This window comes from Mesoplodon densirostris, chromosome 6 (assembly GCF_025265405.1).
Source record: "Mesoplodon densirostris isolate mMesDen1 chromosome 6, mMesDen1 primary haplotype, whole genome shotgun sequence".
NCBI lineage: Eukaryota > Metazoa > Chordata > Mammalia > Artiodactyla > Ziphiidae > Mesoplodon > Mesoplodon densirostris.
In genome coordinates this window covers 34,550,783-34,570,967 of record NC_082666.1, presented here as the reverse complement: position 1 = coordinate 34,570,967, position 20,185 = coordinate 34,550,783, and the positions used below count along the sequence as shown (strand labels likewise).

The 20,185-nt window shown below is 44.8% G+C and overlaps 1 protein-coding gene across 3 annotated transcripts in view; it reads left to right on the top strand.

Annotated features, from left to right (window-relative positions):
* Nucleotides 1-20,185, top strand: part of EPB41L4B (erythrocyte membrane protein band 4.1 like 4B) — a 139,130-nt gene that overhangs the window by 20,656 nt on the left and 98,289 nt on the right. For all 3 annotated transcript variants that reach the window (XM_060100638.1, XM_060100639.1, XM_060100641.1), the window contains exon 2: nt 18,057-18,161. In XM_060100638.1, the coding sequence (XP_059956621.1) occupies nt 18,057-18,161 (105 nt within the window). The remainder of the gene's footprint in view (nt 1-18,056; nt 18,162-20,185) is intronic.

The following is a 20,185-nucleotide window of genomic DNA, read 5'->3' as shown; positions in this document are numbered from 1 at the left end:
TGGAGAGGAACGGATGCGGCCAGCCATAGACTTGTAGAAGCTTATTCTCGGCCAGGCTCTGGGCTGGGTCCGCCCACACAGTCCCCGAGCACAGGTGCTAGGGTTCCTGTCACCACTGTATACGTGAGCAAAGGAAGGCAGCCTGAGCTCTTGCCCCTCTGCTCTGTTGCCTCCCAAACCTGGGTGGCCTTGATATCTTCAAGGAAGAGTGAATAACAAGAAACACGGGCATTTATTGAGGGCCTCCTATTGGCACAGAACCACACTTAGGGGCCAGGTGGATACAAGACTGAGTCAAGGATGCATCTGTTTCCTCAGGTAACTGCTATTTAGTGAGAAGATGTGTCTTTTGCATTGGCAGAGAAAGCTGCAGGTTTTACCTGCTTTTACCCACTTTTACCCAGTTTTCTTACTTAAGGAGGAAGAGCCAGGACAAGAGACAGGAAAAAAAAAAACCCCAGTAGTCCACCCTGCTTCTCAGAGGACACTGCAGGCCAGAGCTCTGGGATGGCTTTGGCTGCACATTTTAGGTGCAGAAACTGGTATCTGGAACATGGGACCCAGGGAGGAAAGCAGGGTTTGAGTAATTCATTGAAAACCATGGCTCTGAATCCCAGTGCAGGTTATTTTTATCGCAAACGTTTGTCTCAGAGATTTATAGTTTATCCACAGAAGATGGCATCAGAAGGGTGATGAAGACATGTCTATACTGTGTGGCCCAAAGTGAATTTTAAAACGCATCTTTCTGTATTCACAGGCATTACGCCTAGTGAAATAAGCCTTACACAAAAGAGTACCCTCTGGATGATTCCATTTCTGTGTGGTTTCAGAACTGGCAAAACTAATCTGGGGAAGAAACAATTCAGAATAGGTGTTGCTTCTGAGGGAGTGGGGACAGCCAGGGATTGACTGGGAAGGGGCGCCCAGGATCTGGGGCGAGAGGAATGTGCTGAGTGGTACAGGGGTGTGGGTTACACAAATGTTGCCATCTGTCAGAAGGGAACGGCTCAGATTTGCACATTTAGATGTAAGTAAATGTACCACCATCCCCGCAAAAGAAGTGTGAGAAAATTCATGGAGGGCGGGGGAAGGAAGGAGTAGGGGAAAAGGTGACATAGAGTGTTGAGCATTGTTAAGGCTGAGTGACAGGTGTTTACTATACTATTATGTTTACTTCGCATTCATTGAAATTGACCCTGAAAAAGAGTTTTAAAAGAAAGAGCGCACTAGGTAATCTTTGTTGATTTCTCCTCCTGCCAGGAATTCAGCCTGTTTGGTGTCCTCTGGGGAAAATGCCCTCTCAGTGGGCACTGCGGCTGGTCCCAGTTGCCCCCGGCTGTGGGCTCTCCAGACATGCTTACTTTCTGCCTTGTCGGTGGCTCTGAACTTTGGCTTCCTCCCCCCGGCACCTGCCACCTCCCCTGTCCTTTTGTCCTCTGTCCTTTTGCTTTGGGAACAGACCCTCCCCTTTTGTGACTTTGACCGTCGCACTCCACCCACACCTGGTGCTTCTTACGGAGTCCTCCTCTGGTGAGTCCAGGTCTTTCTCAGCCGTGAGTGAATCCACAAAGGCACGTTCGCTTGGGCCTCACTTCCCAGCCACTTAGGGCTGTGAAGTGCCACTTGCGTGCCTTTGTTCAGCCATCAAGAGCTGTGGAGTGGAGGGACACTAGCCCCACGTCCTACCTGGCTGTAAAAGAGTACATGCTCCATTTACATATAGAACGGCAAGACAGGCGCAGCCAATCTGTAGCCCCTTAGGGAGGGAGGGAGGGAGGGAAATTGGAAAGAGGCACACAGGGACTTCCAGGCGGCTGGGAACTTTCTGTGTTTTGACCTGGGTGGTGGTTGCATAGCTGTGGTCACTTCTGATAATTCCTAGAGTTGTGCACGTGTGACCTGTGCAGTTTTGTCTGTGTATGTCATGCTCCAATTAGAAAGTAGACTAGAGGTCCGTACAAAGCTTTAAAAAATTCCCACATTTCACATAAAGAAATTTGAATTTTGTAGCTTTCTTGAAAAACTGGAAGTCTGATAGCACAGTCTGAATTCCAAGTAGTTGACTAGATCTGTGTGGTGACTGACCCCCATTAACTTGTGTGCACCATCCAGCAGGAACCCCCTGGAATGGGTGGCACCTGCATAACCCCTTACAGAGTTTCCTCCTACTTTTACATTCCCTAGGTCCCTGAGAAGGTATGGGGGTTGGGGTTCAATGCCTGGATTAGAGGCAGTCTTGTAGGAATACCTTTTGACCTGGATTTGAAGTCCTGGGGTGCTGAGGTCTCCTCTTGTATGTGAAGCCATCACAGGCAAATTAGTTCTGCTTGAACTGGGGGAAGTTGGGGTTAGCTTATGACCAATCCATAGCAGTTAGAAATGATGAGGAGTTACTGCATATGTACCTAGGTGTTTAGTTCTGTAAATAATTTCCTATTTGTGTCTTCTACTTTAAAGTAACATTCCATAATACTAGTTAATGCTTTTGCCTTGCTTGGTATTCAACTGTTGCTTTTTTTTAAAAATAAATTTATTTATTTATTTATTTATTTATTTGGTTGCATTGGGTCTTCGTTGCTGTGCACAGGCTTTCTCTAGTTGCGGCGAGCGGGGGCTACTCTTCATTGCAGTGCGCGGGCTTCTCATTGCAGTGGCTTCTCTTGTTGCAGAGCACAGGCTCTAGGTGCACGGGCTTCAGTAGTTGTGGCACGTGGGCTGGGTAGTTGTGGCTCGCGGGCTCTAGAGCACAGGCTCAGTAGTTGCGGTGCACGGGCTTAGTTGCTCTGAAGCATGTGGGATCTTCCCTTCCCTGACCAGGGCTCTAACCCGTGTCTCCTGCATTGGCAGGCGGATCCTTAACCACTGCGCCACCAGGGAAGTCCTCAGCTGTTGCCTTTGAAAATGCATATATGATTGGAACATTTTCTCTTTAGTTCATGAGTAAGGAAAGGCTCACATTCTGTGTGGTGAACTTGCAGTCGAGATTCTTCTCACTGTAGCTGACACGAACCACAAACCACATACCTCAGGGAAATAATCTTGACAATGCCATCTCTACAGATCCAAACCTATGGAGGGGCTGTAGGCATCACACCCTCCTTTTCTTCTTCTGAATGTGTTATTCTCTGCCTTCTTCTGGCAGGAGACTTTTTTAAGACTACTGACTCACCAAAGGAAAAAGAGAGAAAAGAATGAAAAAATCAAAGGCCACCTATAAAAAGACAGCTTTGTTTGTGTACCCCTCCTTCAGGTGCGTGGACGGTGGTGCCTCAGTTATAGTTTTATGACCCTAACAGCCAAGCTCACCAGAGACAAGGTTAAAAGTTGTATGTGCTTTTCCACTCATTAACCTTTTTTGAACATCGTCTATGCACACAGAGTCAAGTAAATTAAGCCCTGAAATTCTGTGCCTTAGCAGTTGGTGTGATCACTGAAAGTGCTAAAATGCAGACTAATTTGCTAGCTGTGTTCATTGTTCATCCTTATGGAATCCCAACCAGGGGTGGGACTTGAGGAATTTGGGATCTAAGACTGCGCTGTGGCTCGAGGAGTATCCAGGCTGTTGGGGACATGTCTCACTGTCAGCTCCTGGGGAGTGCCGTGCAGAGTGTCTACGGGCCGCCACCCAGCACGGGCTCTGGATCCCTAGAGGGACATGGTGGGAAGTTCCCAGGGCTTGGTCCAAGGTCCTAGGCACAGCCGTGACCATACTGGATGGGGTCCTCTGGGTATGTTTTCATCCCACCCTCACCGTTGCTTGGTGGGATGCGTGCTGTGGTATGTCCACTTCACAGGCCAGAAACAGGCTTGGAAAGGTTAACAGGCTTGGGAAGGTTAAGGAGCTTAGTGGGGGTCATGCTGGCTCTGAGTGGTGGAGCCCAGATTCAAAACTGGTCCTGACTTGAAGCTGTGTCCCTCCCGGTACTAGTCAGATCAGGATGCCGTAACAGAGGACCATGGTCTAGGTGGCTTCAACAACAGAAATTTGTCTTCTCACGGTTCTGGAGGCTGGAATTCCAAGATCAAGGTGCCGGCAGAGTCCGTGTCCTCTGAGGCCTCTCTCCTTGGCTTGTAGATGGCCGCTCTCTTGCTGCCCCTTCTCCCTCTGTCTTCAGATGGTCTTTTCTGTGTGCATTCTTGTTGTCTGTGTGTGTGACCTAATCTCTCTCTTTATAAGGACACCAGTCATAGGATAGGGTCCGCTCCAATGAACTCATTTTAACTTAATTACCTGTTTAATTACCTCTGTCTCCAATTATAGCCACATTTGGAAGCATTGGGGGGTTAGGTCTTGAATATATGAATTCTGGGGGGACACAGTTCACTCATAACACTCCCCGGTCCCTCCACCTCTATAAAGCTCATCTTCTGGGAGTGATATGCTACCTAGAATGAGGCCATCTGCATCCACGGACCTGCCCTATGGGTGAACCCTGGGGCCAAGCCCTGTTAAATTCATCATTTCATTTCATGTAATCCTCAGACATCCCTACCAGGTAAAATGTTTCCTGACACCAATCTCGGCCTAAGCTGGGTACCAGAGCTGGGACTCAGATCCCTGCCACGCTGATCCCAGAGTCTATGCCTTCAGCCACGGCATCATGGGGTGTGTTGTGACACCCAGAAGTTTCAGAGCTGTAAAGGGCTCCACAGAGAAAATGGTCATTATAGGACCTAGTAATTTAGGGAAGTATGTGAGGTAGCACCGACCTGCCTTACTTTGCAAACTTAGTCGTGTTCCTAAGTTGCAGGATGGGTGGGGGCAGTCGTCCACCCGAAATTAGTTCTTTCTGTTCATGTTTCTTGGCTGGGTTTCCTGGGAATTCGTTGCATATTTATTTATATGGAGTTATTTCCTTTCAGAATTACACGGAGGGGGAATCTGCAATCTGGCAGTAAAAAGTAATTTGGCAGTTTATTTTCAGGGCTGCCCCTCTTCCAGAAGCTTGTTTCAAACTCAGCCTCTGGCACAAAGGCATCCATCATTTTAATTGCATGTTACTGTTTAGCCAGGCACAAATTTGTTTCATTTTCTTTTTCCTTTCTCCTGTGGTTTTTTTTCTTTCTTTTCTTTCTTTCTTTTTTTTTTTTTCTTTCCTTTTCTGATCCCCCATTTTAAAAAGCCAAAAATATTTGCTCAGACCAAGCACTTTTTATAGTCAAGGAGTTTTTAACACTGAAATTTTTCGTATTGCCTATTTGGTTCTTAACCGTTTCGTGGCAGAAATGCTAAGCTGGTCTTTTTCTTTCCTATTCAAGTAACATAATGCATTTGTCTCAAGATAGTCCTCAGAAAGAAAATTGGATTGGTCTCAGGGTCAGAAGGCTGGCGTTCTATTACTGGCCTTGTATTGGTTGCCTGACCTGCCTCTGGCCTCGTTTTTCCCCATCTGTAAAATGAGGGACTTGAATGAGCCGATTTCTGGACCATCCCTGTGTTCTTATTTGGTAACTCGGATGCCGAGTAGGGTTCTGTGTGGGGCCCTTGTCACCATGGCTGTCTGGAGTTTGGCCGAGGAGCTTGTCCTGTCCCATATCACATGTTTGTATTCTGCTGGGCCGCAGATGGTGGTACTTCCGTTCAAGATTAAGAATCAACCCTGGGGACTTCCCTGGTGGCTCAGTGGTTAAGAATCCACCTGCCAATGCAGGGGACATGGCTTTGAACCCTGGTCCGGGAAGATCCCACATGCTGCAGAGCAACTAGGCCCGTGTGCCACAGCTACTGAATCCATGTGCCACAACTACTGAAGCCCGTGCGCCTAGAGACCATGCTCCACAACAAGAGAAACCACCGCAATGAGAAGCCTGTGCACTGCAACGAAGAGTAGCCCCCGCTCGCCGCAACTAGAGGAAGCCTGCGCCCAGCAACAAAGACCCAGTGCAGCCAAAAATAAATAAATAAATTAGAAAAGAGAAAAAGAACCAACCCTGTATCCCTCAGAAACGTTCTAAGGGATAAAAATCATTGTTTCCTTGAAATTAGGTAGAATGTGAACCTTGGTGTCCAAAGCTTAAAAAATTAGCTTTTACTGCCGCTCATACTTTTTTTCTTGCTGTAAAAGTATGTTATTTGTGTCTGCAAAATTGGGCACAAAGTACAGCAGTGCAGCCCCTTTGTAAGCTGCACCAAAGACTGGGGGTGGGGATGAAATGTGACTTAAGGTCCATAGTAGGTATTGAGTTGAATCTGGACGGACGTCTGTATATTGTATTTTGTGTTAGTGACATGGCAGAAAATTAGCTGTTACTGGCTTGGAGTCATCTTCTGCATCGCATAGCACCATCACCTTCCCTGTGGACAAAGATTTCTCTTCCCAGCCACTGGCTTGGATGCTTGAAGGCAAGGCTCAGGCCAGACCGTGCTGACACTCTCCAACCCTCAACTCCTTTGTAGTTTGTGAGGTTTTCATTAAGTTTTATGGAAAATTTCAAATACACAAGTTGAGACAACTTGTATGGCTCATCATACAACAGTATGATGAAACTGTCATGTACACAACACCCATATATTATTTTTTTCTCTGGAGTATTTTAAAGCAACTCCCAAACAACTTATCATTTAACCTGTTAACACCTAAATGGGTAGCTCTCTCTCTCTCTATCTCTATATATCTATCCACCACCCCGTTATCACACTCAACAAAATGAACAATGATTCCTTAATGTCGTCTGATACAAAGTCCTTGTTCACCTTTCCCTCGTCATCCCAAAAATCTTTTTGTGGTCGGTGGTTGGCTTGTTTGGATCAGGAGCCAACTGCAGACAACACACTGCATTTGGTAAATAATGTCTTTTAAGTGTCTTTGAATCCATAATAGTCCTCTCCCTCCTTTTCAGTGCAATTTATTGAGTTCTTAATAAGCAGTTGGTGAATGCAAAGCAAGGCAGCCTCAGACATTCCAGCCCTTGATTTTAATGTCTTTCTCCTAAGCAGAGTTTGTGGCCTCTGAAGAACAGTTTTTTGGTTTGTCTATCCTTTTTTTTTTAAGAATTAATATATTTATTATTCTAATTCCTCGTCTCCAAGCAGATGATAGCTAAGTTAGCATCACAGTGTGGGGATTCCTAAGCAACGTTTTTTAAAGTTATGAAAAACTTTTGCATACTAAATCTTTTATAAAGCGTGCACACATGCCACGCACATGTGTCATATCTGTGCACCTATATGGTTTTCATTCTGGTTATCTATTGAATAACAAAATCCCCCAATGCTTAGTGGCTTAAAACAACAATCATTTATCATAGTTCATGGGTTCTGTTGATCAAGAATCCATTGAGGGGGCAAGACGGGAATAAAGACACAGACCTACTTGAGAATGGACTTGAGGATACGGACAGGGGGAAGGGTAAGCTGGGAAAAAGTGAGAGAGTGGCATGGACATATATACACTACCAAATGTAAAATAGATAGCTAGTGGGAAGCAGCCACATAGCACAGGGAGATCAGCTCAGTGCTTTGTGTCCACCTAGAGGGGTGGGAGGGAGGGAGACGCAAGAGGGAAGAGATATGGGAACATATGTATATGTATAACTGATTCACTTTGTTATAAAGCAGAAACTAACACACCATTGTAAAGCAATTATACTCCAATAAAGATGTTCAAAAAAAAAAAGAACCCGTTGAGGTGGGGCTCAGCTGGGATTTTCTTTTGCTCCTCATGGTGTCGACTAGTATCACCCAGGAGTACTTAGTTGCAAGATTGGCTGGTGTAGAGGGTCCATGATGGCTGCACTCACGTCTGGCACCTTGGCAGGGATGGCTGGAGGCTGGGCTCAGCTGGGACAGTTGAGAGGAACATCTGCTCGTGGCCTCTTCAGCATGGTAGTCTTAGGGTAGTTGGATTTTTCACATGGTGGCTGGCTCTTCCCACAGAGCAAGCATCCCAAGAGAACTGTCACTCACCTTGGAAATCACAAAATATCACTAATGCCATATTCTGTTTGGTTGAAGCAGCGCCAGGCTCTTCCGTATGCAAGGGAAAAAGAAAAAGACCTTGCAGCCATTTTTTTTAGTGGCTACAGTTTAAAAGATTAACACAAAAATTAACACTGTAGGTACTTGCCACCGGGGACCTTTTAAGTCCCCATGTACTTGCTTCTCTTTTGATGTAAGATGGAGGGCACTGGGATGGAAAGCCCCTGCCTTAGAGGTCATTCAGGGCAGTCTCCTGCCCCCATCCCATTCTCTAGGGCTTCGAGTGGACTCAGTTGGGCAGAGAGCACTGTGACTGGTTCGTGACTCACCTAGCTTAATAATAAAGGTCAGGAGAGGCTCCCAATCCAGAATTCTAAGAGTCATTTGTCCAGTGGACCTTTGTGTTAGGGAGGTTGTCTGATATTTTTGTCCCGGTCTGTAGGGATCGCATATGAAAATGTGCCTGATACTAGTTACCCCAAAATTAAAGAGTATTCAACATGTGCTGTTTTAGTGTTTCTTATTGAGAGTGGGAGGTATAATATTTGAAGTGTTGGGTGAAACCAGTTTTCAGGGCTGGTTCTCCAGGATCAAGTAGCTTTAGTATCCAGACTTCATTCAGCATCTTGAGGAGTGAAAGGGAACCCCTCCCTTCAACGAACCGCTGAGTCACATGCGTTAGGCGTGCTTGGAAGGAGCTATAGGGAGACCGAAACCGAAGTCATTAGGAGGCGTTAGGTATTCCACACGCACTGAAAGAAGGTTCATAGGCTCACGGCCGTTGGGACCATTTAATTCTCACAGCAGAAACAATTGAGAGCTTTGACTCTTTGCTGAGACATAAATACAGTTTGGCCTGAAGATGGTTTATCAGCCTGGAACGGGCTGATCAGTAGTGAATCAGTAATGCAACACGAAGTCTCAGTGTTTAGATTGGTCTCTCCATCAGTCGAAGCCAGTGTGGTGCTCTGTTCTGGACCCCTTAAGCCTACAGCCTGCCCACCCAGACCTCATGTTGCACGTGGAGAGCCCCACGCCCCTGGTTGAAAGCGAACCCTGGTCGTCACTGCCTCCTTTCACTGACTCACATACCAAGACGACTTTCTTCTAAGACTGTTCTCACTTCCTTGTTGATCAAAATCAAGGGCAGTTGTTTCTGTAAATTCTTTTTAATTAATTAATTTTATTTTTGGCTGCATTGGTTCTTTGTTGCTGCACGTGGGCTGTTTCTCTAGTTGCGGCGAGTGGGGGCTACTCTTCGTTGTGGTGCATGGGCTTCTCATTGCAGTGGGTTCTCTTGTTGCAGAGCACGGGCTCTAGGCATGCGGGCTTCAGTAGTTGTGGCTCGCGGGCTCTAGAGTGCAGGCTCGGTAGTTACGGCGCACGGGCTAGGTTGCTCTGCAGCATGTGGGATCTTCCCAGACCAAGGCTCAAACCCATGTCCCCTGCAGATTCTTAACCACTGCGCCACCAGGGAAGTCCCCAAGGGCAGTTGTTTTTTCTGCGTCCTCTGAGTTCTAAGAGGTTGTTAGCCAGGTAAATCAGGAAATTAATCACATGTGCCCTGTTTTACCAGAATTGAATTTCCAGGAGCTGCCCAGCCTGTGGATGTCCCCCACGCACCGTGTCTTGACTTCTGTGTTAGTTTGTGAGCAAATCATCTACTTTGCGTTCTGCCACAGCTTCCCTGCCCTCCAGACAAAACTGGAATTGCCCCCACCCCACCCCACCATGAGATCTATTTGTGTTGGACCATGTGGCCCTGTATCCCAGCTGTAGCCAAGGCTACATGTGAAGTAGGCTCTTAGCAGCCATGTGTTGAATTGGGCTTAAGAAACATTTCTTGTTTGCTGGACATGGCTCATGTGTTTGGAGCCAAAGAGGTGAATGAACTGACCAGAGAAACAGTGGGATGAGGTGGAAAGAACTCTGTCCACCTGTCTAAGGATCCGGAAGGCCGGGTCCTGATTCTAGCTCTGCTACTTGTAAGCAATATAAACTTGGTCACGTAACCTCTCTGAGGCTCAGGCTCCTTCTCTGCAAAATGGGGTCATGGAACCTTTGTAAACATGGAGATCCTCTTCAACTGGGAGATGGAATTTATAAGTTGGAGAGCCTGGCCTTCAGTCCAGCAGATTAGGGATACTTCTGCACAGTCTTTGCATCAGTAGATTCCAGTTTTGAGTCACCAGATCTTGCCGATGGCTGAGATGCTATTTCTCACTCACGATGAAGTTTCAAGGTAACTTTATGGGGTAATTTCAGATATTTGTGTTTATGACATCCTGGAGTAAACAGTTTATGATTCTTTGTGATGACTTAGTAGTGATGGCAGTGGGGACAGAGACCCCTGGGCCGCTTTGTGTGCGTGTGCGTGTAATAGAGAGCTAGTTTCTTGCTAAGGCTCAGAGAAAACTAGCAAGTTACCAAGTTGTGGGGTGGGGTTAGGAGCTAGTAACTCACCATGAATTCGCACTTCCTAGAAACAGTTGAAAGATGCCTTGAGGTAGGTGCCTTCTGGGAACCGCTGGCCAGGAAGCCCACCATGAGAACAGGTAGAGTTCCGAGAGCTGTTTAAACAGGAGTGTTTACGAACTTGGAAAGGAAGGAGTTGATCTCCAGGGACCAACAGGGATTTACCAAAAATCCCAAAGCCTCGTTAGCCTCAGTGTTTCTTTAAATGGCATTACTAGATCACAGACTTCCTGTACCTCAGTGTTTGTTCAGCATTTGGCAAAAAGTATATCGTGTTACTCCTGTGGACACATGAGAGACATAAGGTTTGGACAGAAGTGATAATAATTCCTGTGTGTGTATAGGACACCGCAGTTTACAGTGCACGCTCATTTGCTTTCTTGCTTTTTTATTAACATAATGACTTAGCAAGGTGGACGGGGTGGAGGAGAGTACCCCATTTTTCAGATGGAGAGGCTGAGTCTCGGGGTGGGGCTTGCCTAGAGTCACCGTGATATTGCTAGAAAAGAAACAGAGCTGGTTTTCCAACCCAACATTTTTTTAAATAAATTTATTTTATTTATTTATTTATTTTTGGCTGCATTGAGTCTTCATTGCTGCGCACGGGCTTCCTCTATTTGCAGCGAGCGGGGGCTACTCTTCGTTGCGGTGCACGGGCTTCTTGTTGCAGTGGCTTCTCTTGTTGTGGAACATGGGCTCTAGGCGTGTGGGCTTCAGTAGTTGTGGTGCGCGGGCTCAGTAGTTGTGGCTCACGGGCTTAGTTGCTCCCGGCATGTGGGATCTTCCCAGACCAGGGCTCGAGCCCAATTCCCCTGCATTGGCAGGTGGATTCTTAACCACTGCACCACCAGGGAAGCCCCCAACCCAACATTTTTGCCTCTGAGAGGTCCAGGGCATGCCCCCCCCCCCCGCCGTGGTAAAACTGTGTGTATTTATAACCAGGCTGTGGCCACCATCAGATGGGTGCCTTACTACTGTTGAAATAAAGACACCGCCCCTCCCCCACCCCATACCCTCCACCCCTCACCCGTTCCTGATTATCAGATTTCCCATATGTTGTAAAACTAAGATCAATAAGTGGTATATGGGATAATAACCAGGGGGGCTAACCTTTTAATAATGTTCTTAAAAGGACAGATTGTGGGCCAATTTAAATAAGATGACATTTAATTGGAGCAAATGCAAAAGTCTGCACTTAGGTTTTGAAACCATCACCACACTTGTTTTGGTTATTTTTTAACCCATATATAAATGTCCAGAACTTGATAATATTTTGTAGAAGGCATAGCATTTTCATCAGCCAAAAGGGCAGGCCACAGTGTGGTATGGTTTTCAAAACACCAGTGTTCTAGACTGCTTTAGAACAGACAGGGAGTCGGGAAAGGGAGATGGTAGTACCAGGGTTCTCCATCCAGGTCCCAGCTGGCTGTAGAGAATTCCCAGTGGAGATGAACCAGGAAGATCAGACTTGTGCAAAGTGGGTTGTTTGAAGACTGTCTTGGGAACTGAGGATTCTCCTAAATCCACGTCAGCAGTTATGTTTTCGAGCTTTAGAAGGTCGAATGATAAAGAAGCAAAGACGAACAGGACAGGGTGCCGCCAACAGGAAGTTTAGTGATGATGATTGTCACCTGAAAGTGGCCATGGGGATTGGCTTGTTGCAGGTGGGGACAGCAATGGGGATGTAGGGGAGGAGGACACCTAGGCAAAGGAATGACACAGGCAACACTGTAGGGGTGGGACCTGCTGTCTGTGGTGAGTGGGCGTCGTGGTTGGAGAACACGTTTGCCTGGAGCCCAGGGTACACGTGAGGCCTGTGGGAGGGAGAAGGAGTATTGGGCTGGGCGGCATAGATTATGCAGAATCCCTAGCACCAGGCCAAGAAGCCTGCGCTTCATCCTCTGGTGGATGTTTCTGTGCAGAAAAGTGACTGAGATGAGGGCTGTGTTGTATGAGGACCGTTCTGGCAAACACAAGGAAGATGGGCTTTAGGAGGGAGACACTAGAGGTAGTTGGACCACTCGGGGGGCTGTTGCTGTGGTCCGTATATGAGGTGATGTGGCCTGAGCCACAATGGAGAGGAAGGAGAGAGCCTTCTGAAGATGGGTGCAGAGGGGCGTGCCATCTGGTGGATGTGGAACTGGTGGATGGAAGAGAGCCTCGTGTGCCTGCAAGGCTCCTGAAATCCTTTCTCTGCCCAGATGTTATGCTTTCCACCAACTAGGATGTATACGCTTGACTAGCACTTGCACACACAGCTTATTTCCTCCTTTCAAACCTACCTGGGATGCACGGCATCTTATGCTATTGAGACTAATGAGATTTGGACGGATTGGCTTCTATCTTCTTTGTTCTTCCAGGACCACAGTCGACCTATTACATTGCAAGTGGGTCAGGTTACAGTAAGACGTTGCCAGTTGCATCTATCTAAGAGGGTCAGGCTGGTTCATTTATTTGGGGGACAGTCAAGACATCCGCTGTCCAGCAGTCTTCCTTATCGGGACCATGTCTGGGAACCAGTAAACAGGCAAAATCAGAACCTCTGACTGGCTGACAAAGATATCACGATGTCCATACCTTTCCCTGCTGGCTGCCTGCCTGACCCAGTCTTTAGCCAGCAACTCTGTACTCTTATTTTACACATGATTTTAATGCACGTGGTTATTTTTAGCTCTTCTCAGATCAGAAGGAGCTGCTATAGAGAGACATACTGTCTCCAAACCACTGGTTGCTGGTCCCTGTAAAAAATGATGTGCTGAGACGGGAGGAAGAAAAACTAGGCAACGTGGGTGTAAGAACTTGAGGGTAGAGCTCTCTAGATCCTGCTGTGTTTGGGGACAGCTCTCCATATATGTCTTGTAGTTGGTAGATTTCAGGATGGTGATGGGGACTTTGTAAGGTTTTACATTGAGTATATTCTGTTTGGGAAGGCAGGGAGGTAAGTGGTATTGCTACTTATGGGCTCGGGTCTTAAGCTGTTTAGGATGACGTTGCTCCGCAAGAAGGACTTGTTCTTCTGTAGCTTCCTGTAGCTGCTCCCTTCCAGACCTTGTGACCCCAGCATACCCCAGTGCCTAGAAGGATGGTTGGCATTTGATGAGCAGTTGGTAAATATTTGTTGAATGAATGAATGAATGGATTCACCACAGAGGGGGAGACCCAGTTAATGATGAGGCAACAAGGAGCAGCTTCCATTCTTGTCACATTAACAGATCTCCTGGTGTAATCACTAGACAGCACGTCACATTATAGCCACAAAATTGTGTTTAGGTAAATGGCCTTGGAAGTACAGCACAGTTCCCTAGATGCTTGTTCATGGAAAACTTAATTTGAAAAGATTTTAGTGAGTGTATTCTCATTTTTAGCCCTGCCGCTTGTGAATTATCAGTCTGTTTTTCGTGCTTCGGCATGGCCCATCCGGAAGATTTGTTTCGTGGCCCCATCTATCCCCCATCCACATATCCCCATCCATCCATCCATCCAGCAAACAGACATTTGTGGAGTGCCTGCTGGGTGCCAGCCAAGCATGTGTTTTGGGGATGGAGGGAAGAGAGAGTGGTAATCCAGGTGAACACAGCTGGTCTCTGCCCTTGGGAGTGCTCAGTCTGAAGCAGGAATAAGACAGGAACATGGGCAGCTGTGGTGCGGTGTGATAAGTGTGTATGTAATGAAGGCATGGGCCTGCTTGTGGGAACCCAGAAGAGGGGCACTTACTGCCCTGGAGCGGGCGGGGAGAGTAGAGTTGGGGAAGCTGCCGAAGGAGGGAATGTTTGGGCCAGTAAGCCCGAGATGACAGCTTGTGGGCTTCTAGGGGCTGCCCTGAGTAAGTTGTCCTGGCTGGCAGTGCAGATGAGTTATCTGGAACCTTCTCAGTTTTGAGACTGGACACCCTGTGGGCAGGGAGGAGTGAAAGATGGTTGATTCAAGGGCTGTGGTCTTGACCCTCCTGTCTCCAACCTGCCCATAACTCCCTGGGACCTGTTTCAAGGACCCTTCTGTTCATTCCAGCCCTCATAATTTCACCAGATTCTTTTTAGAGCAGGAAAGGGCCATTGGGAATTCTCTTTTCCAGCAGAAGAGACCAAAGAGCATACTTGGCGGGGAGGAAGGTGAGTGGGGGGAAGTGTTTATAGGTGAGTAAAAATAGTGTTTCCTATCCACCAGACCCTGCTGTATGCCACCTCCAAGTCCAGCTGAGTGAGGATCTGTCAGCAGAGGAGCCAGTCTGGCATTGGCAGAAGGGACTCACTGCCCCTAGAAGGGTTCTTTTCATAACCGCCACCTTGAGCTCATTCTAAATTAAGAGCCACTTTAGAAAGACATCAGAAGAGTAAAATTTGGAATGACCTAGACAGAAACTTGGGCTAACCTCCCTCATTTTACATGTAGGGAACTGTGCTTTTTCAGTTCATTCTCTGAGAGTGTTAAAATTACATACCTGGATGGTAAGCCCTGAACCAAAATAGACCCAGGTGGGGAGCAGGTTGGATTTGGGGTCATTTGAGTTTTGGTGGCCCTGTATATTCAGGGCGCCATGGCCCTGTCTGATTTGCAGCTGCAGGGGAAGTCCAGGATGACCGTATGGATTGGGGGAAATTATGAATTGCTTAAGGTTGGAGTTAATGGTGCATCTGGGACTAGAGCACAGGTCTCTTGCTTTCTCCCAGCACAGTTCTTTCTGCCACATTCTGCTGCTAAAGCTTTACTCTAACTATGTTTTTCCCACTAGGAAACCCACTAATGAAGCATTGGCACCGTGATAATAGGTGTTGCATGGGGTCAATAGCACTGGATAGTAATTGGAAGAAATACATCCAGAAGATGGATTGTTATGGGCAAGGAGGGAGAGTGCCAGAATTGTGATTTTTTTTTTTTTGAAATTGTATTTGCTGCCTAACAACTGCCAAAAGACCAGTGTTAAAAAAAAACTTGGGAAGAAAACCATCCATAGTTTCTCCATGCTAACACAGCTGTTTTAGTTTTTGCCAATTTCCTGTTTTTATCAAGTAGTCCATGTACAGTGCATACATATTTTTATGTAGTTGGGATCACAGCTTGCTATTAACAGAGTTAAGTACTCTGTTTACTTAACGTTTGTCAGAAGAATTTTCCATATTTCTGTCTCATCTTCATAATTATTTTTGGTTATGGCCGAATAGTATTCTGGAGTGCTGGTGGGCCTCAGTGCTGTGTTCTGTGATTGGAGTTTCAGTTGTTCTTCTTTTTGGCCTCCCGTGATCCTGCCTTATTTCTCCAGTAGATTAATTTATAGAGGACACCACTGCACGTCAAGTCTTCCGCTTCTTTTGAATTGATGCCTTCAGAGGAGTATTTCCAGGAAGGAAAGAGACTGTAATTCATTGATGTAGTTTTGATTTTTTTTGTTATTGTTGTTTATTTGTATAACGTAAGTACAGATGTACAAATAAAGCAAAGGTACAGTTTAATGAACTACTAGAAGGTAGACAGACACCCTTGTACCACCACCTACGTCAAACGCTGGAACCCTGCCAGCCAGCCAGAAGTCCACTGTTGCCCCCTCCCTGTGCCCCCTCCAAGCCCCAAGAGCAAAAACTACTCTGACTTTATTACAGTCACTTCTTTACTATCTTTCCAAGTTTGCTCACCCAAGTGTGCATCCCTAGATATTGCAAGTTAAATTTTCCTTTTTTAAAAAAAAGTCTTTTAAATCTCTTTTAATCTGTAGGTGTTCCCTCCATCTCTTCTCTTCCCTATAGTCTGTTTGTTGAAGAAACTAGGTCATTTGTCCTGAGGAATTTCTAGAATTTCCCACAAGCTGGATCTCGCCAATTGCAGTCCCATGTAGTTTAGAACATACCTCTGCATTTCCTACAGTTGGCAGTTGGATCTAGTGGTTGAATCAGTCTCAGGGTTGATTTTTTATTTCCTGTGGGAAGAGAGGTGTGGGGAACAAGATTATATCTTGGGTGGTGGGACGTTCTTCATGGCGAGGTACATAATGGTTGTCTGTCTGTCTCCTATTGCGATATTAGTAGCCACTGGCGTCCAATGCTTAGAGCCTGCCATTCATTAGAAGTTGCAAAATTGTGATATTGCAATTCTGTTATTCCTTCATTTATTTGCTGGAATACTACTATAAAGAAAAACTTTGTCTCTCTACTATTTTTAATTGTTTATTTATAGAGATTCACATACCATACAATTCACCTATCTGAAGCATGCAGTTTAGCGGTTTTTAGTATTTTCGTAGAGTTGTGCATCTATCACCACAATTAATTTTAGAACACTTCATTAACCTCCAAAAAATCCTACTCATCTTCGCTGTCACCCCACAAACCTGGCAGCCCTAAGCAATTACTAATCTAATTTCTGTCTCTAGACTTACTGTTCTGGACATTTCAAATAATACGTGGTCATTTGTAACCAAGCTCTTTCACTTAGTATAATGTTTTCAGTATCCATCGATGTTGTAGCATGTATCAGAACTTTATTCCTTTTTATGGCCAAATAATATTCCATTGTATGGATGTACTGCATTTTGTTTATCCATTCATCAGTTGATAGACATTTGGGTTGCTTCCACTTTTTGGCTATTAGGAATAACGCTGCTGTGAACATTTTTGTACCAGTTTCTACGTGAGCTTAATGTTTTCATTTTTCTTGGATATTTACCTGGAAGTGTCACTGCTGGGTCAAATGGTAACTCTAGGTTTAACCGTTTAAGAAACTGCCAGGCTGTTTTCCTAAATCAGCTACACAATTTGACATTCCTGTCAGCAGTATAAGAGGGTTCCAATTTCTCCAACGTTGGTTATCTGTCTTTTTTATTATAGCCCTCCTAGTGGGTGTGAAGTGTCTGATTGTGGTTTTGATTTGCATTTCCCTGATGAGTAATGATGTTGAGCATCTTTTCATATGCTTATTGGCTGTTTTTCTATCTTTGGAGAACCATCTATCTATCTGTCTATCTTATCTATATATCTATTTCCTTGACCTAATTTTTAATTGAATATTTGTCTCTTTATTATTGAGTTGTAATAATTCTTTGTTCTAGATAGAAGTCCCTTGTCAGAAGTATGATATGTAAAATTTTCTCCCATTCAGGGTTGTCTTTGTACTTTCCTGATATCTTGGTGTTCTTTGAAGCATAAAAGTTTTACATTTTTGATGATGTCCAGTTTGTTTTTTCTTTTGTTGCTTGCACTTTTGGTGTTTATCTAAGAAACTGTTGCCTAATCCAAGGTCATGAAGATTTGTGTGTATGTTTTATTCTGAGTTTTATAGTTTTAACTCTTACATTTAGGTCTTTGATTCATTTTGAGTTAATTTTTGTATATGTTGTCATCTGCTCTTTGGTTACCCAGTGCTACGGCTAAAGGCAGGATCAATGCTTGATTTTTTTCCCCATTTATTTACCATTTATCATAATAAATCATTGGTTCCCTAATCATCCTATGAAGTTGTAGTTTGGTGGGTTTTTGTTGTCATTGTGTATGTATGCTTAGATTTAATCATGAGTTTGTATTATAATAAAAATAATTACATTTTTAAAAATCTGTGTACTGTGACACATGTATGCAATAGAGAAAAATGATTTTGTGGTTTGTTTTTTTCTTTTTTTAATCTTGTTTCTTATCCAGTTGTCACATCCTAAATTTTCATCTACCCAATTGTCTTCCAGAAACATGCCAAAGGCCAAGATTTGTTTGATCAGATTGTGTACCACTTGGACCTGGTGGAAACAGATTACTTTGGCCTCCAGTTCCTTGACTCTGCCCAGGTTGCGGTATGTATTCCTTTGATTCCTTATGGGATGGATTGGCTTTTCATGCTAATCACAGATCCATGGTTGCTAGAAATTGGTAGAGAAAAACTGTGATATTGTTGCAAAAAATTGGTAGGAGTAAAACTGTGATATTGTTGCAGTAAGGAGCATTGGGATGGAGGTGCTGGTGCCCATGTGAGATGATGCATCCGTGGTGCCCCACCCTGGAGATGGCCAGTACCTGGGAAAGGAAGAGGAAGATGTGTTCCCGTTACACATGGGGTTGCACTAGGGGAACCTTTCCAAGCATAGGAATGCAGTGTGGGCACATCTCTAGAGTAGGTAGAGAGAAGAAATATCATTATAGGAATTCTTTTAAGGATGCTGCTTGTATTTAACCAGCAGAAGAGGCTGTGCTACCCTCCTCTCCTGGACTCTTGCCAGGTGTAGCAAGCAGGTGCTGTGAACACAGCTGAATTGCAGCCGGGCTTAGTGGGCTCAGGGGCTGGGCAGTCGGAGCGGGTCTTGGCATTGCTTGAGAACCATCTTGCAGGCTCCAGCAGGTTGCGTTAGGTCAGCAAAGACTTCCCCCGCTTTGCCTGAGACAGAACTGTGTGCAGTGGAGGTGCTCAAGTGTGTGAACTCGACACAGCTCAGAACCACTCTTTCATTTATTTTAATTTCTTTATTTATTTTATAACTGACCTACAGTACTATGTTAGTTCCTGTTACACAACGTAGTAATTCAGTATTTCTGTACATTGCTAAGTGATCACCCTGAAAGCCTATTTATGACCTGTCACCGTACAGAGATATTACCTTGTTACTGACTATATTCTCCACACTGTGCATTTCATACCTGTGACTCACTCATTTTGCAACTACTGGATGTTTGTATGTCTTAATCTCCCTCACCTATTTCTATCTCCCTCCTTCCCCCCTGGCAACCACCTGTTTGTTCTCTGTATCTGTAACTCTGTTTCTGTTTTGTAATGTTTGTTCATTTGTTCTGTTTCTTAGATTCCACATATAAGTGATATCATACTATGTTTGTCTTTCAGTATCTGACTTATTTCACTTAGCATAATACCCTCTAGGTCCCTCCATATTGTCACAAATGGCAAGATTTTATTATTTTTTTATGCATGAGTAATATTCCATTGCGTATGTATTATAGATAACCACATCTTCTTTATGCATTCATCTATTGATGGGCACTTGGGTTGCTTCCATATCTTGGCTTGTAGATAACAGTGCAAGGAACATAGGGGTGCATATATCTTTTCTAATTAGTGTTTTTTTCCTTTGGATAAATATCCAGGAGTGAAAGTGCTGGATATATAGTAGTTCTATTTTTAATTTTTTGAGGAACCTCCACACTGTTTTCCATAGTGGCTGCATCAATTTACATTCCTACCAAAAGTACATGAGGGTTCCCTTTTCTCCACATCCTCGTCAATACTTGTTATTTGTTGTGTTTTTAATAATAGCCATTCTGACAGGTGTGAGGTGATAGATACCTCATTGTGGTTTAGATTTGCGTTTTCCTGATGGTTAGTGATATTGAGCATCTTCTCGTTTCTGTTGGCCATCTGTATGTCTTCTTTGAGAAAATGTCTATTCAGATCCTCTGCCCGTTTTTAAATAGGATTGTTTGGGTTTTTTGATGTTGAGTTGTATGAGGTCTTTGTATATTTTGGATATTAACCCCTTATCAGATGTATCGCTTGCAAAGATTTTCTGTTGGTCAGTAGGTGGCATTTTCATTTTGCTGATAGTTGTCTTCACTGTGCAAAAGCTTTTTAGCTTGGTGTAGTCCCATTTGTTTATTTTTGCTTTTGTTTCCCTTGCCTGAGGAGACATATCCAAAAAATATTACTAAGACTACTGTCAAAGAGCATACTGCCTATGTTTTCTTCTAGAAGTTTTATGGTTTCAGGTCTTACATCTAAGTCTTTTATCTATTTTGAATTTATTTTTGTGCATAGTGTGAGATAGAAGTCCAATTTGATTCTTCTGCATGTAGCTGTCCAGATCTCCCAACA